At 35.8% G+C, this 17500-nt stretch overlaps 1 protein-coding gene across 2 annotated transcripts; it reads right to left on the reverse strand.

Moving 5' to 3' along the window:
* Positions 1–9346: 9346 nt before the first annotated feature.
* Positions 9347–16116, reverse strand: LOC125675561 (uncharacterized). Of its 2 annotated transcripts, XM_048913286.2 has the most exons (7): positions 14671–16116; positions 13129–13812; positions 10828–11289; positions 10417–10590; positions 10216–10280; positions 9852–10094; positions 9347–9715 (listed from the first exon to the last, which is right to left on the reverse strand). In XM_048913286.2, exons 1-7 carry the CDS (start codon positions 14675–14677, stop codon positions 9677–9679), a joined length of 1674 nt encoding a protein of 557 aa, XP_048769243.2. In that variant the 5' UTR covers positions 14678–16116; the 3' UTR covers positions 9347–9676. The 2 variants fall into 2 exon arrangements, with proteins under 2 accessions (XP_048769243.2, XP_048769242.2); XM_048913285.2 differs by lacking the exon at positions 14671–16116 and having other exon boundaries at positions 13129–14026.
* Positions 16117–17500: the final 1384 nt, after the last annotated feature.

Consider the following 17500-nt stretch of genomic DNA (forward strand, 5'->3'; position numbering starts at 1 on the left):
TCTTGAAGATAAATGTGAAAATAGCACTTCAAAATCAACTAAATCATTCTATTGACCGAGAAAATGTCAATGATTGTTTTATTACATGATTGAATGATTTATATCATCGAAACTGGCTGCTGGAGCCTACGAAACAATACCTGGTCGGCCATCTTTATTTACAGCTTGACATAAGACAAAGAAGAAAGTGATAAGAGGTGCGAGTTGTTTATTATATGACTAAATCAAAACACGGAAACCGACTACTAGCTATAGCACAAGTAAACCTTACCAAACGATAACCCATCGTCCAACTTAGATCGGGTTCGATGTTACTATAAATCAACAAATGTTACTCCAATTCATCCTATCTCTAAATGTGCAATGTAGTTCATGACTCCGTATACCTAATCAAAATATAGGGCTCACGGCGTGTGTGACCGGTCGACAGGAGATGCTTACTCTTCCTAGGCACTTGATTCCACCTCTGGTATATCCAGGGGTCCATGTTTGCCCAACTCTTTAATTTGTATTGCTAATAGGAGTCATGAGATTGATCACTATTCGCTATCTTCACCTTTCAAATATCATATAATTTGTGAAATGCTGACTTTAAACGAGAGTGTTGAAACCCCTGTAACATCAACCTGTTTGTCATTAACCTGTCATGATTTAAAAACTGGTCATACACAGAACAAGCTCTTGCATATCGAATCAGTTGAGAGACATAAACACCATATGCAGGGGATAGCCGAATATTGTTACATAAATATGCGAAGTTGACGATGGAAAAGCTGAAGTCTGTCATAACGTTGAGTTGTTATTTGCTGTTTTAAAACATTTATGTTCGATAAGATATCGAAGCACGAAGCAGATGTTAAAGACCCTTCGTTGTCTTTTCATTCGAGTTCACTGGGATATATCGAATTGACATATGTTGTCAATAGATAAGACGTCGTGGATATATCTATATGTTGATTCGAAGGCCACAGCAAGATATTTTCTTCCCATTAAAAGTTTTTGAATAAATTATGTCTCATGAGAATATGGAAAGAGGTCACCTAATAAAGGAGCAGAATTCGTGCCCATAGATATTCCAACAAACGGCTGGAGGGCCTGATCACCAAAGTACATGAGACAAAAATTCAGTAAAACGGTAAATAAAAAATATTCAAAATGAACATTGCACTTTAAACAACAATTTAACAAATAGAAAAAAAAAATGATATCTGTAACTTCACTAGACAAATTACCGAACCAACAGAACAAAGTGAAGAAACGTTTCTGAGGAGCTTGAATCCCTCAGCTGATATAACTGGAGAGACAAATTTTAAGTGAAAATTATGAAGAACTTCAGAGATGTTTAAAATGAAGTAAAAATGTTGTTTAATCATACATATACATATGTATGTATTTATTCATTAGATAGGACACACACTTTTTTATTACACATCTGATATAGGACAGCAACTTTTATGTATGCTTAGAAGATAAGATATGTTTTTTTTAATATAATGGAAATACGGTCCCAATTGACCGGACCCTTAGATAATATGATACCTGAGTATATTTAAAATATGGTCACACCATGAACAACGTGCATATCCTAAAGGAATGAGAGTACCAAATCCCCTTATGCGTAACCCGGACGCAGTTTACCCAGATTGAGCAGAGGTATAAATGTCTAGGTGTTGCGTGATTGGCTAATATCAAGAGTGAAATTATTTGGAATTGAAAGAAATATTATAGAGGTTCAAATTAATTGTCAGGATGAAAAATTATCGCACAAAATCGAGAGAAATGACTGAGGAAATTACCATGGTAGGGGTGTGCTTAAAATGAAGTGTGTAATTTACTGCAGATTGCTATGTGTTGTAAAAAAAAAAGTACAAATATGGCCTATAAAAAGCACGGGACCCTATATATATATTTTGTCATTTTTTATCAACACTTGGAATGAACTTTGAAATGTTTGCGGTCATTTGTTTAAAATCGATATTTAATTTAAATTTAAACAATATTTTATTATGTATGAAACATAAATGGATTAGGCAGCAGGCTTGCAGCCTATATAAGCCTTCTCCAAAATCGATATAGTTAAATAGTGAGAGGGCCAAAGGTTAACATTGAGGTCTATGGGAAATGAATTGGTACTCTTTTCCCTAAAGGTATCACACCGGTAATTGTCCAATCAAAATGAACTTAGTCAATTGTAGTTCCATATATTTAAAGAAATATTTTTTTCCTTGCGCGATTTTTCTCATTTCCTCTTCTTCTTTTCTCTTAATTTTTGTACAATTGTAGTTCCATATATTTAAAGAAATATTTTTTTCCTTGCGCGATTTTTCTCATTTCCTCTTCTTCTTTTCTCTTAATTTTTGTACAATTGTAGTTCCATATATTTAAAGAAATATTTTTTTCCTTGTGCGATTTTTCTCATTTCCTCTTCTTCTTTTCTCTTAATTTTTGTACAATTCTAGTTCCATATATTTAAAGAAATATTTTTTTCCTTGCGCGATTTTTCTCATTTCCTCTTCTTCTTTTCTCTTAATTTTTGTACAATTGTAGTTCCATATATTTAAAGAAATATTTTTTTCCTTGCGCGATTTTTCTCATTTCCTCTTCTTCTTTTCTCTTAATTTTTGTACCCCTGATTAGGAAATTTTGTGTAATTTGTACAGATAACCAATTGTATACAAAGGAACTATTTGCTGTTGGTAGCTGAGGCTACTTTCTGAGGTGCACTCCGGCTGTTTACACACATGTGAAAAACACGTGGATTTGAGGGTAGTCTTGTTTGCGGGTAATTTATTTTCGAAAATGCCGTGTAGGGTGTTGTTTTTCTGGTGTCGGCAGACGAGATAGGTAACAGAACGTGTCCGACTGCGTTATTCGGCATCAATTTTGTAAACTGATTTTTAATGATTTTTTTTTCCTCTATAGTAATATGTAGTGAAAAGAATTACCGGTGTGATACCTAAAGCACCGTCCCTTAGTTGCAATAGCAACGTGCATGTATAAAATCGGTTAAATAACCAATAACATACTCTATATAGCTTCCTCGGTGAAAGGGGAATAATTCGTATTGTTATAGAAATTTTCAGTGCACGTATGTGCTATGTTTAGCTTTGACGTCAAAGATTCGTCAATTAGTCGGGGAATCCCTCTAAACACCCGCTTCGTATTGTTCTGTCATATGTTTTGCACGCGAGATTTAGGGAAGGGGAAGAGTTGTCCGTATACCTTTAGTGGCTGCTTCCACTATATTCAAATTCTTGTGGAATATAATTTATTATTATTAAAATTTATAAAAGCGCACAATTTTACAAACAAAAATGTAATCAATGGCGATGTACATGCAAATTAGATTATAAGAAAACATTAAAATTTACTAATTGTCAACATAGAAGTCCATGAAGGAATAATAAGTTAGTTGAAAGCACTGATAACACCAGAGAGCTCAAAAACGTGCTGTCATTCACTCGGCGCACTAGAGCTTGAACAGCAATGGAATAATTCCTCGCAATGCATCAGAAGATATCTTCAGTGATTAGTGATATCTGTGATTATTTGATGGTGCTTTAATTTATACAGACGTTCTTATCCCCATAGCAGTCTCACCCCAACACAAAATAGTGCAGAAATCTATCAATTTTAAGTACTTCCCTCTTATGAAATAATTTTCCTAACTTATAATGGTTGGTAAATATCCTGGGGACCCCAATAATCCAATACGATTGACATGTAATATAAAGATAGAAGAAAAATAAGACCATTGTTTTAGACATTGGATCCCTGAGTAATGTTCTCAAAATCAATAAAAAGCTGTAGCAAATATATATAGTACATTTCCGATTTTGATATACAGTAGGAAAAGTTTTTGTTGTTGTTTTTTTTATATAATTTCTTTATTTTTCTTTCATACAAACAAACATTGAAATCAATATCAATAGCATTTGTTTTGAAACATACATACACACACACACACACACACACATACACACACGCCACTCTCACTCTGGCTCTCTACACCCGAACACTTTCAAAGAGTGCATACATATTGTACACATACTGTACACATAAAAAGAACAGATCTAGCTAAGTGGTTACTTGCATCGTTTATAACAAAAAAGTCTATGCACAATATAGAAAGGGGGGAAAGTAATAACAACATTAAGAAATGTCTTAAAATAGTCATATTGGGTCAGATTGAAAACTTTCATTTTATGAATCCTATTATAGCACGCACACCCTCTTCCTGTTTCACAGAATTTACCTACATGGTACCAAATGAGAGAGAGAGAGAGAGAGAGAGAGAGAGAGAGAGAGAGAGAGAGAGAGAGAGAGAGAATATCTCTTATAAGAGTTTTAGAAAATGTCAGTCGTTGTTAAAGTAGACTTACATCAGGTTATAAAAATTACTATTATTAATAAATGAAATATGACGAGAAATTTAATGTCCCCGTATCAAATATTAGGTGACTTTTTCGTTCTGTCCCTTTGTCTGTCTGTCCGAAACCTTGCATATAACTTAACATTTGAATGGTGAGTGACAAGGCTCTCATCAGCATTCCTTGGACGAGACATTGATTTCTTGATCGAGTTCCAACGTTCTTGGCCTTGTGACTTTGACCTTGGAGTTTGACCTACATTTAGGTACAGCTAAACTAGGTGATACCCACAGAACTATTTAAAGTAGGATTTACAAATTTTGTATCTAAATTTCTTTATGACAAATTTTCTCAATTGTTTCTTTGTTGCCAAAACACATCTGGTTTTTTAAATATTTTTGGTTGATCCCCCTCGTGAAATTGAAAGATTTGGTGATGACACAACTCTATACCTGTTATTTTGATCATCCATAAGGGCCTAAATTAAATTGTTCATATTTTCCTCGTAAGCCCTCTGTGACAGATAAGGGCCGGTATACATAGAGCATTCCTGATCAATGCCGACCAAACCCGACCAACTACCATACGTGTGAAAATATTTTTTTTTTTTTTTTTTTTTTTTTTTTTTTTTTTTAGAAAAGTGAAAGTATGTTTCAGGGCTGTGACAGAAATCAGAGGAAGAAGGAAAACACCTCACCCTACCTGGAAAATTATCATTCTTTTGTCACTTTAGGTCACTCTGAGGGTGTTTTATTTTTCATTTATTGATTCATTCATATTTTTTTCTTCTTCTTTTGAAAACTGAGCCAATGAGAGGAAAGGGAAAAAATCATACGTTAACTTCAAAAAGAGAATTCAATGTCTATGTTAAGTCAGGAGAAAACAGTTAATAATTAATCCGGGTACTCGGTTGAATTACCGGTACGACCAGAATGTATCCCTGTGATCGGCTGTGGTTGTATATATAAGAGGGTATGGGGTCGCCCGTTTTCTCCGCGTACTCCGGTTTCCCCCACAAAATGGCCCCCTAGCGACAACATCCGTGTAAATCGGCAAATAGAGCTCTAATTAATATATAGCTAATGTCCGACTTTAAAAATAAAGATTGTTATAATTATCGTTATCATCATTATCTCATCTTGAGAGGGATTTTACAGACATCATCAGCTATAAAGCATGGATTTATTTATCTGGATAGAATGGCGATGTGCCAAAGAAGATCTCCCTAATTTCTCCTCGTTATTATTAGAAACTTATTACAATAGATACTCAAGGTATTTTCCATACCCCAAAATAAAAACCTCAGCTGTGGAGCTATCTTTAACATACAATCACAAGCATGGGTATATAAATATCATGTTTGCACATTCACCCGCTCTGGATAACGGGATTCCAACGTAATAACTCGGGATCGATATTCGAAACGTTCTCGTAAATAAAAACGCACGGACACAGTGACATTGCAAATGTACATCAGTTTCTATTATTAAATTAATTGTTAATTCATACGTTTTTAGAACTTTTATACATCACATAATAGAACCTTTATGCATCACAAAAGAATCGGGATATGTTAGTTCTGTATTTAAATTAATAGGCCTGCGTGTATAATATGGAAACTTGTGAATTTGATATATATACAGCTTATACACATAAAAGCGTTCTGTGTCGCCAACCTCCGTCAATACTCTCATATCTCTTCCTGTTTGCATCTATTACCATGCACATATCGCTTCCAAACTTCAATCAGTTCTTCTTTGTCATTAAATATACCGTACCTCTTTTTGGAAACTTGAATGGAATCTCAACTAGAAATCTTGTCCACAGATCAAAAAACGCGCGAAAACAAACAGGACCTACATGTACATGTACACTGTAAATTAACCACCTTTACGGAGCTATTGTTTATATTAATACATGTATATATAATAATAATGCAGATATATTGTTTATATTGATTTTTAGGTCAATACGAAGCCTTAGCTACCTGAGAAGTAGCAGTACTTTTTTTTTTTTTTTTACCGATCCTGAAGATATATGTGAAAATAGCACATCAAGATTAACTAAAACATTCTATTGACCGAAAAACTGTCAATAATTGATTTATTATATAATTGAATGATTTAGAACATCGAAACTGGCTGCTGGAGCTTACGAAACAATACCTGGTCGGCCATCTTTGTTTACAGCTTGACGCAAGACAAAGAAGAAAGGGATTATAGATGCGAGTTTTTGTGTATTATTTGACTAAATAATTTAAAAAATGGAAGGCTACTAGCTATAGAGCACGTAGACCTTACCAAACGATAACATCGATCATGTTTAGATCGGGTTCGGGCTTACTCTACAACAACTATTGTTACTGTCCCGTGGGGATCCGGGTTAGAATAGGTCCTCAGTACCCCTTGCTTATCGTAAGATGCGACTAAAAGGGGCGGTCCTTCGGATGAGACCGCAAAAACCGAGACCCTTGACACAGCAGGCGTACTTAAAGGCCGTAAGCACCGAGCATGGGCCTAAAGTTTGCAAACCTTTCACCGACAGTGGTGACGTATTCATATGAATGAAAAATTTTCGATAGAGACGTTAAACGATGTATATTTACATTCATTTAATCTTCTTTCTTATATTTCTTCTGAAATTGACATTGTTTTCATCTGCAACAATGAATGCTTGTTTGTTGCAAACTAGTTCCATCCGGAATTTCTGTGCAATCATTACCAACTATGGAGCGTCATCAGGGTCTACGGGTGCATTGGCTGTTAAGTTAACATACCAAATGGGTCACCTATAAGATATTTTTGTACTTTAATCTAGTTTACATTTCAAAACATTGCATAAAAATATAAATATAAACAATAAAATGTCTTTCTTTGTTGTTTCGTCGGGTGATGAAGGAACATTGAAGCAATCGTTGCAGAAAAAATTGCATAACCCGCTTACCCGGGTTACGAATTTTTTTCAGCAATGCTAGCTACCTTCATTACCCGATGAAATATCAAAGAAAACACTTTATTGTTTAAATAACCAAACAACCAACTATTGGTTCTCCAGCTTATGATAGATTTACCGTATCTGTACATTTAGTGCAAGATTGTCAAAAGTGAGTAGAGATGCAAGTTTTCATTGAGTGACCAAAATGTGAAGAAAGCGAACAGTGGTCAATCTCATAAGGAATTATACAACATTAAGAGTTGGACAAACACGGACCCTTGAACACACCAGATGAGGGACCAAATGCCTAGGTGGAGTGAATACCCCCTGTGGACCAGTAACGTCCGTTGTGAGCCCTCTATCTTGATAACGAAATCGGAGTAATCCGTAGTCAAAATAAGTTTGTAAAGAACGGTCTAACAATTTGTATGAAACACGTCAGACGGCATTTAACCTAATGATAAATGCACCTTGTACAAATGTATTTACAAATTCCATCATTATACTGACCATAGAATTTGCGTTATGCTGACTTTAAAGGAGATTGTAGAAACTCCTTTATCATCAACGTATTTGTCAGTAGCCTGCCACAATCCAAAAATTGATCACACACAGAACTTGCTCTCGCTTATCGAATCAGTTGAGAGACATAAACATCATGTGCAGGTGATAATGGAATATTGTTACATCAATATGGGAAGTTGACGATGCCGGGGGGGGGGGGGTAACTTTGATTTCCGTAATCCTCGGGGCACAGGATTTGAACAAACTTGAACCTACACTACCTGAGGATGCTTGTATATTAATTTTATCAACCAAAGCCCTCCAGTTCTTGAGATTCTAAAGCATGTTTTCCAATATATTTTTATGTCAAATTTTGATTCCCTAATGTGACCCCACTCTACCCTAGGGGTCATGATTTTAATATTGAATCTACTCATTAAGCATGCTATCACATAACTCTCGTCTTTCCTGGTACAATGGTTCTTGAGAAGATATTCAAAAGATGCCACAAAATTGTCACTAATTCCTAATTATCTCCCATTAAAAAATGGCATGGCTGTTTAAACTTTGATCAAACTTGAAACCTTTTTACCCACCCAAATATAGTTTGTGACAATTGCCGCGGTGGCCGAGAGGTTAGAGCGTTCGTCCCGCATGCGGAAGACCGGGGTTCGAATCCCGGCCGCGACATACTTAAGTCGTTAAAACAGGTAGTGACGGTTCCATTGCCAAACGCTCGGCATTAGGTGTCAATGTCACGGGTCCTCGGAGATTACCTTAAAAACGGATGACCCGTGTCACAGTAAGTGTGGCACGCTAAAGAACCCTCACTGTTCAATTACCATAAGCGCCGAGCATAAACCTATATTTGAAGCCCTTCACGGGCCTTGGTGACGTTTCCATGAGTGAAAACGTTAAGCAAGATACAATCAAACCTAAGGAGTTGAAATTGTACCGACGGAGAGCCAAAAAGACAGCCAGGCGGACAAAATGATCAAACCTGGCCTGGATTTCTTGAAATAAACTTAAGTCGAAACTTGGACTTAAGTATGAGATTTTACTCAAATTTTGACTGCTCAATTAAAAGAAAACTCAAACCTAAGTTTGAGATTTTTTCGAGAAATCCAAGCTTGGATGTTATAAAACTTTTTGAATACGTCCCCCGTACTCAAACTCATACCCAGAACTCAAAACAATATTTCATTCTACATTGTAAGTTGTGTATAACTTATGACTTTGAAACACGGATAATGGGTTTGATGAGTACGAAGTACGTACTAAAAACATTTTATAACATCCGGGTCAGTAAAGGTCACTTGCGCTTTGCACTCGGGCAGGCTAGCCGGCGCCTAATCATCAGATTTTTTTTTTATATCGTGAACCTCATCGGTGTGTGGAACAGACGTGTAAATGGAAATTATCTCTTCCCCGTGAATTATTCTCCAACAATATATTGTATCTTCATAAGTTAACCAACGAGGTACGATCATCAACTTTGAACACAGTCATTGTTACAAAATTATGTGAAAGTAAAGCTATTTTGTATGGGTTGCAATGTTTTATTAAAAAAACAAACATCAAAAACAAAACACATGAAATTAATACATGTATATAATATACTTATAATATTGCACCAGAATTAAAAAAAAAAAACGTTCCCGCTGAAGCAGGTCACGTGATTCATGTCAACCATAAGGAGGCGAGATCACATGATCGAACTTTGGCACGTATCTGTACTGGCTTAACTATATACATAATAGATGAGATCAATGACAGTAAACGATAAAAAGTTAATGGATTTCCGAGGTCCGTCAGGACGGAATGTATATCAAATTCCAAATTCACCAGGATATGACGTCACCACCAAACTAATCCAGCTCGCAGTCTGTTTCCTCCAACATAGTTTCCTAAAAAATAAAATCCTTTTGTTAAAATTTTATAGGAAGAAACATCCATGAACACAAGGGTTAGATTTTAATTCATAACTGTGATTTAAAAAAAAAAAAAAGTATATTATAACGCAGATAAGCTGGAAACACTTACCCATCCGCCTCGGTCCTCTACCCAGCCTGAATACGTCTCTCGGAAGTAGTCGTACGCCATCTGTGCTAGACCAACACTTCCCTTAGCGACGTGAACTGCTGTCCTAGTCAGATAGAAATAGAGCGCTATCTGTTCCCAGCCAATCGTATTCTGTAGTGAAGTGTGGATGACCTTTTTGAACTGTGTGTAAGTGTGTTGCTTTGCAATGTCTACAACGATCGGGGTGAAGGATCGAAGGTTGTACTGAAAAGGTTAAATGATAAACATTTAGGGGTCAAATGATAAACATGTAGACCACAGCTGTATTCAGCTCCAAAGAACGAAAGGATTAAAATATTCTATTAAAGCTATTTTCTAAACCTACATCTTCAGAGAATCTGTCTCCTTCTCTGCGGAATTCTTCAACAAGTTGTTGCACCAGATGGTCATCTGAATAAAAAAAACAACCATGAATCAATGTTATTTTAGAATGATAATGCACTAAACGTTGCCAAATATCAGATAAATCATCATTTGTCTTCCGTTTTCATTTAAATTTTCATCACTCTAAAGCGTTGTGGCCTACCTGCCGTTGCGCCGTGACCTCCGACCTCCCTGTGAGGCGATTCCACTCCTGGGGATGAACTCTCTGTGTTAAACTTCTCAACAGCTTTGTCTCCAATAAACTTGAGTCGGTTCGCTACCTCCGATATTCTGTGTTCTCGCTCTTCTGACGAGAGTTCATCAAATGAACGGGCATCTGAATGTTATTCAATATCTAATATAATTGCTAGTATATGAGATAAACTGTCTCAATAAAATCGTTAGATTGGGTAATGCAAGTGAAGATTACAGAGGGGGTTTCAACAACTTATGAGTACTTTTAAAACCAAAATGAATTTAAAATAAATGCATTTTGCGTGTTGTACAGAAAATTATATTGATGTATATATTTTTTCTTTTGATATCAAGTCATTGACAGTGTTCAGACGATCACCTTTCTTATGTTTGTCCGAAGTTTCCGGAGAGTCAATTTCGTCTCCATCAATCTCTATGTCACTATACACAGACACCTGATGGACGTATCGTCTCTCCTTCCGGGACCAACCACTTCCAGATGATACCTTTTCCTTTGATTCATCCTTTGAGGAGTATCTTCGGACCACCCTCCGTCCTCCCCTGTGTGAGGACGGTAAGTCCAGAGAGAGTCCGCTTCTATCACCACGTTTGATGTGATGAACAGGTGCCCGTTCTTTACTTTCACTGTTAACGGAAGATCCATTTGGAATTTCACCGAAAATAAGAGTTTTAAAGACTGCGTCCACGGGTTTCTCAGGTCCGTCTACACTGTCGCGAAAGCGAGATGTAATCCCGTCAGAAGCAGATCCACGAGGTCCATGTATTCCCCCGTTAATATCTTTCTTGTGTACCATATCACTGGCCCGATGATCCTTGTCATCTTTATGGAAAAACAAACGAATTTTTTGAGTAAACAATCGTAGTTTCCTAGCCTTCATGATTTCTCCTATAGTGTAACGTAAGACTGTCAGTTATTGATAACAGACGACTGTCACTTACTGATAGTGAGAAGTGAAAGTAGAAACCCACTCTGATGTCAAGTGACAGTCTAATGCATGAGGTGTACACAGGCATTTATATATATACACACATGCTCGCGCATGCCTACCCACGTCTTCGACCAATTAATTACCAACTAGTAAGTAGGGCATGTGCAAGTTGAACGTCCGCAGAGATCGCATTTATACATAAAATCAATATACATGCTCGGCGGTATTACAGTAAGTGAAAAGTTTCTTGGTCGCTATGAAGAGGGCATTGCTCTCAGATCGAAGTGAAGCACGTCCGGTTCAGCTGCTGACCAGGATATCGGAGATGAGGGAGATGATCTGAATTAACGACCTAAACTGTGTCAAAGCTCAGAATCCTGACAGGCAGAGGGGTGGGTAGTTAGAGATGAGGAAAGCTGAATATTGATCCTGGGAAAGATCAGGGAGATTCCCAACAGCAAAATATGGTATACCTTGTTTATGTCATCGACATACTTCAATAAACTATACAGGGGGACTTGGGGGAGGGGCTTGTGGGAGAGGGATTAACTTTGATTCGGACTCTGATTATCATTTATTTATTCATTAAATTTTATTCATTTGAAAAAAATTTCAATTTGAAAATTATTGCGTTGGTAGAAATATGAGTTTGTTCTTGTGTGACTTTTACATATAAATTTTATATATATATATATATATATATATATATATATATATATATATATATATATATATATATATTGTGGCCGAGTGGACTTACGCACTGGTTTGACAATCTTGCTAGGCGGTGGGTGCCGTACGTCGCTGGTTCGACCCCGGGCTGGGGCGAAAATTTTCAGTACCTAGTTGTGATTATTTAGTGCTTTATATATATATATATATATAATTTATCATATTTACCCTAAACAGTGAAGATATATCTCTAATTAGGATTACATCAGGATTACTTTAGTCATGGAGATCGTAGATCGTATAGCATTCAAAATTTGAGTAATAGAGGGAAATAATAGGATTTCAATTTGAAAACCACCTGTGGTCATTGCAATTTAAACACGTACAATAGAAAAACGGTGTTACTGATCTGGGGTTTGACCGTAGATGAACCAAGATTTTCTCACCCACACCACAAACAACTGCACAACAATACATTAACGATTGTTAACTCGATCTAGTGCACGTCTGGAGAAGGTTGTAGAGTACAGCCGTGATCATCCACAGGGGCTGATGTCATCAGATCCTCCAGGGATCAAAGCTATTTGTCATATTGTTAAATGGCGGGAGTTTTTGTTCGGCGTTGTGGTAGAAGTTTTATTTATGTTAATCTGGTGCTAATTTGGCGCAAATATCAAAGATTAGAACATCGATCTAGTTTACACGGTAAATAAATCGGTGAATATTCTACCCTGCTGTTTCACTCTTTGTGCACTGCCAAGTGATTCATCCACCAAAAAATACAGAGCGAAATATTAATTAATCTACATTTACACGGTATGTGTGGATAGAACGAAATACTAATTAATCGTCTACTTTTATACGGTGCGATGGATTTGTTCTTCCTTCAATAGATGTAAAAGAGGTTAAAGTGAAAAATTAACTATTTCGGCATTGACAGTAAACATTCAGAAGTTTTTATCTACATGAATTCTTTAATCTAAGAACGTGGGTACCAATACAAACGCTCACTGAAACATCAGCCGGACAAAAGATACATACAATTATGATAAACTTACCATTGTAAACTTTGTGTGATTTCCTGAAAGAGAAGATCCGTTTTAGCCGACTCTGGGGAGCTACATTCTCGCTGCAATGTTCGTGGATTATCTCCAGGGATGAGGACTTCATTTTCTTCCTTCTCATTTGCACTTTTTTCTGTCTCCCTTGTTTCTCTCTTTTCTTTTGGCGCCTTTCTTCCTCGGTGATCGTCTGCTTCTGAAAACTATGTAACACTCGCTCTTTGATTTTCTGAATACGACTTTTCTTTTTCCTCGCGGACCCGGAACTTTTCTGATCTTCGTCTGTATCCGGGGACGGAACAATTCCCGATTCCTGACGGTCCAGTAAATTTGACGATGCCGACCGTCTCCGCTGACCGGAAGTAGCCCTACTGGTCAATCTAACTGTTCCTATCTGAGAGGGAAGAGTCTTGTATTTCTCTTTGTCGTAATCTTTCTTGTGAAAGTCACTATTAGATCCGAATAACACAGATATTCTGTTTTCTTTCGATGTGGCCTGCTTGTAACTGTCTGATCGCTGAAGAGTCGCTACAGTACGCCCGTCACTTGCTGGGAGATCTGCCAGCATTGGGGAGGGGATCAGCGGTTCCTGCATTAAGTCTGACAAACTTTTCCTCTCCTCCTTTCTCAACGGTATCGTGGGCCGTCTGTGGATATGTCGTTGTGGCATTGTTCTATTTTCTGTGGAGAAAAATAAGTACATGTAGTAGTGGTTGACATTTTTTCACGAGCTGTCACTTCCTGAATCTCATAGCTCTTATAGACATGTGTTACAAGCAGGTCAAATACTCGTCGCATGCAGACAAGTACATAAAACACGGTACATGTATGATGAACGTCAAAAACTGCAGGGAACAATATCTAGTGTTATTGTATAACAATTAAATTTTTCAACACTACGATTTTTAATTTCATTTCATTCTCATTGTTTGATATCGAAACAGAATATTCCGATAACCATTTGGATACATACACGTAAATATACACGTACAAATATATCGTCTGCCAGTAAACTGTATGTTCGGAACTTGATTGATTTGAATTTAATACCCAGTGCAGGTAAATCGTCAGTCTGTATACGCACTATGGCAATGAATAATAATAATAATACTGTTTACACCGAGATCCAGTGGAGCGCGACAAAACATGTACAGGTTTTAAAAATCTAAAAATCCATATTCACAATTCACAAGTATTTGTACGAAGCCTATAGTACGATTTCCTGTTAATTCTATATATATTCGCCGTTCTGGGTTCACTGTTCCATTGTCTCATGCCTATTACGTGTTAAATCGTACCCTTAATCTATAAATTTGGGAAAAAAGGCGTTCAAGGACGAAATTAAAATTTTGAATAACACATCTTTATCCACGGTGATCCTATTCATACAGGCCGAGACAATAATTATGTTACATGCAGTACAAACGTTGAATGTTTGATCATTATTGTATAAGTTACAAACCAGCTTCGTAACACCTGTAATAAGCATTGTGTTTTTCGTCTCTGGTGTTAATTTTAGCACCATACGTCATCACTTACCTTGCATTGATACCAACAACAGCTACAATGTTCTTGTATTTTCCCCAAATCTCTCACAACAAACACGATATGATAATTATATACACAACACTACATGTCGGATGTACCGCACAGATCGTTCGACATCTAAAGGTGTAATTCAACGTACTTCGTTTTCGTTGATTTTTTTCACAGGTGAGATAAAGACCGTGACTCAGGTAAATTCCTCCTCTGACATCATTTACTCCGTCTATTTTTGGAAGAGCGTCTCTTTAAATTTAAAAAAAGAAAGAGACTACTTTACATACAGATTATTGACTTTTAGTATTTCGTGACGACATCAGCACACTTGTACACGTGATGTATCCCTATTCCATAGTGGCTTGTACTGAAATATTATCACAACATGGGAAGAAAGTGGAATTCCAAAAAAAAAAAGTTAATCCGGTATTAATGAAATTAACTTATGCATATTTCAATAGACTCATCACTACCCGTAATACCAGTTCGTTCCTCTGGTTTGGTTTTTTCTTCTACGTATTTGCAGTGTTTTTGTATCGTGAACGCCTCATTACACTTACATCCAATGCTTGTGGTTGGGCAGTTCCGGGTATAGGTCCAGGGGTATACACGTGGATCGTCTTAAAGTGCAGCGTCTGCCAACCATCAACCGGATGTAAAAGTTTGTTTATCCGGTATTGAATGAAGATTTTAAAATAAACTGAAATTTTATTTAGATGATGTGGCCTTGGCGAGCAAGTCTTAGTTATTATTCATTTATTATTATTATTTTACGAATTAGACCTGGATTGTGTTTCGTCCCGTAGGTGCTATCAATTTAAATTGTAGAAAACTTGACATTCCATATTTATATGCATTGACACAGAGCACATTCCAACCCAATAACATATTGATTCTTTCATACAAATTGTCAAATCAAAAACCTCAATTTAATCCTTATGCAAGCAATTCAGTTTCTACAACTGATAGTCGAAGTTGAAAAAAAAAAATTATGTGCAAGCAAGATCTATGAAATGATAAATATATTATTGATTTATAAAGTGTGGGTTTCATTTGAGAAATAAATGTGTAGGGTTTATTCATCGTCGCAAACCACGGGTTATTGGTTCATTCTATTTCACAAATTTGTGAAACAGAATGAAACAATAACCCGTGGTTTGCGACAATGGGATTTATTCAAAGTATGAATTACTATTTTGTTTGTAGTACAGGGTGTATCATAGTGGAGTTGTCGAGTTGAGAGGTCACTCGCGCGCGCATGCCATTAACAGTACCTTCGTCTTTCAAGATTAATTAGGAGATCATCAGTTTAGTGTGTGGTACATTTTGTTAGTCTCTAAAAATATCATTAATAATAACGCTGTATTTCACTCCTAAACAATTATAAATTGACAGTAGATACATTGTAATTTCAACTAGAAATGGTTTATATCTATAAAAAAATAAATAAATAAATAAATAAAAAACCCTTTCAGGGGCACCTGCTGTTTCAAATCGATAGTTACTGATAACTCAGCGTTCTGGTTTCAGGACTTGTTGACTTAGACTACCGCCCAGTGTATTAATAGCTGTGATACGAACAGGAAAACCACAGCTCAAGTCATCTAAATGAAATTCAAAATACGTACATGTTGGTCATGCAGTGATAAGAACATTGTTTTCCCCTAATATTGCAGTTAGAATTTATATAAATGAATAATTTGGATGACTCTTTAAAATAAAAATCGTTAGCAAATATAGATATAGGGTATTTCAAAATATTAGACTAATTTTTTAATGCTCTAAGAAATAAGAATCGTTTTCACACGAATAAACTTTCTATTAATGAGCGTAAAATACAAATAAGCACCGATCGATCGTTATAAAACGTAAAATGGTGCTGTGCGCACGTACTTAAGGTCGCTCCATCCTCATGTGACTTATCAATATTAATGGTTAAAAGTGGAAAAAAATTATAAATTTCCACTCAATATAGTTTTATTTAATTAATGACCAAAGAAAATGTGTATGTTGCCACCTTTTTAAAAAGGTCAGATACACGAAAACAGAAGTACACATCAACATCAGAAAATCACACATTTTCATTAAACAGAATAATAAAAATAAATAAGAACTTGTTGAAATGACAAAATTTAAATATCAATAGTTTTAAAACACTGCTAATTCATAAATATGTATAGATTAATTGTGGATATTAGGGAAACCAATGTATAATAGACGTCCAGTAAAGGAAATTGCAGCATAGGAGTTATTGCCTTTGACAAAAAAGTTTTAATCATAAATAATTGATTATCTATGGAAAATATAAACTTTTTCAGTATTAATTGTTTACCAGATTTTTTATTATATCCAGTGAATAAAATTGCTAAGAAAGATATATTTCTATCATGCGCAATGTTTAAATTATTAAGATTTTCGCAAAACCCTATGACATCACATGAGGATCGATCAACCTTAAGAATAATGAAGTCCGATTCCTTATATAATATTTAATACTTGCAATACTTTAACTTTATCCTCATGTGACGTCATGTTTCTTTTTTTTTTTTTTTTTTTTTTTTTTGCAAAATATTTAATTCATTAAACGCTGTGCATGGCAGAAATATAATTTTTGTTGGAATTTTATTCACCGAGTATAAAAAACATTTTGTAAACTATTTGATACTGAAACTGAAAAAAATCACTTAATAATAAAAAGGTTCAGTTTCTTCAATTATATGGAGAACCTTTTTAGAATGTACGATGGGGAAAGGGGTATTCGTATTAGCCAAGTTACATGTATGATACAATTCATACCAATAATATTAAGTCTGTAAAATATATTAACATA

Source organism: Ostrea edulis, chromosome 3, assembly GCF_947568905.1.
Source record: "Ostrea edulis chromosome 3, xbOstEdul1.1, whole genome shotgun sequence".
In the NCBI taxonomy this organism is placed as follows: domain Eukaryota; kingdom Metazoa; phylum Mollusca; class Bivalvia; order Ostreida; family Ostreidae; genus Ostrea; species Ostrea edulis.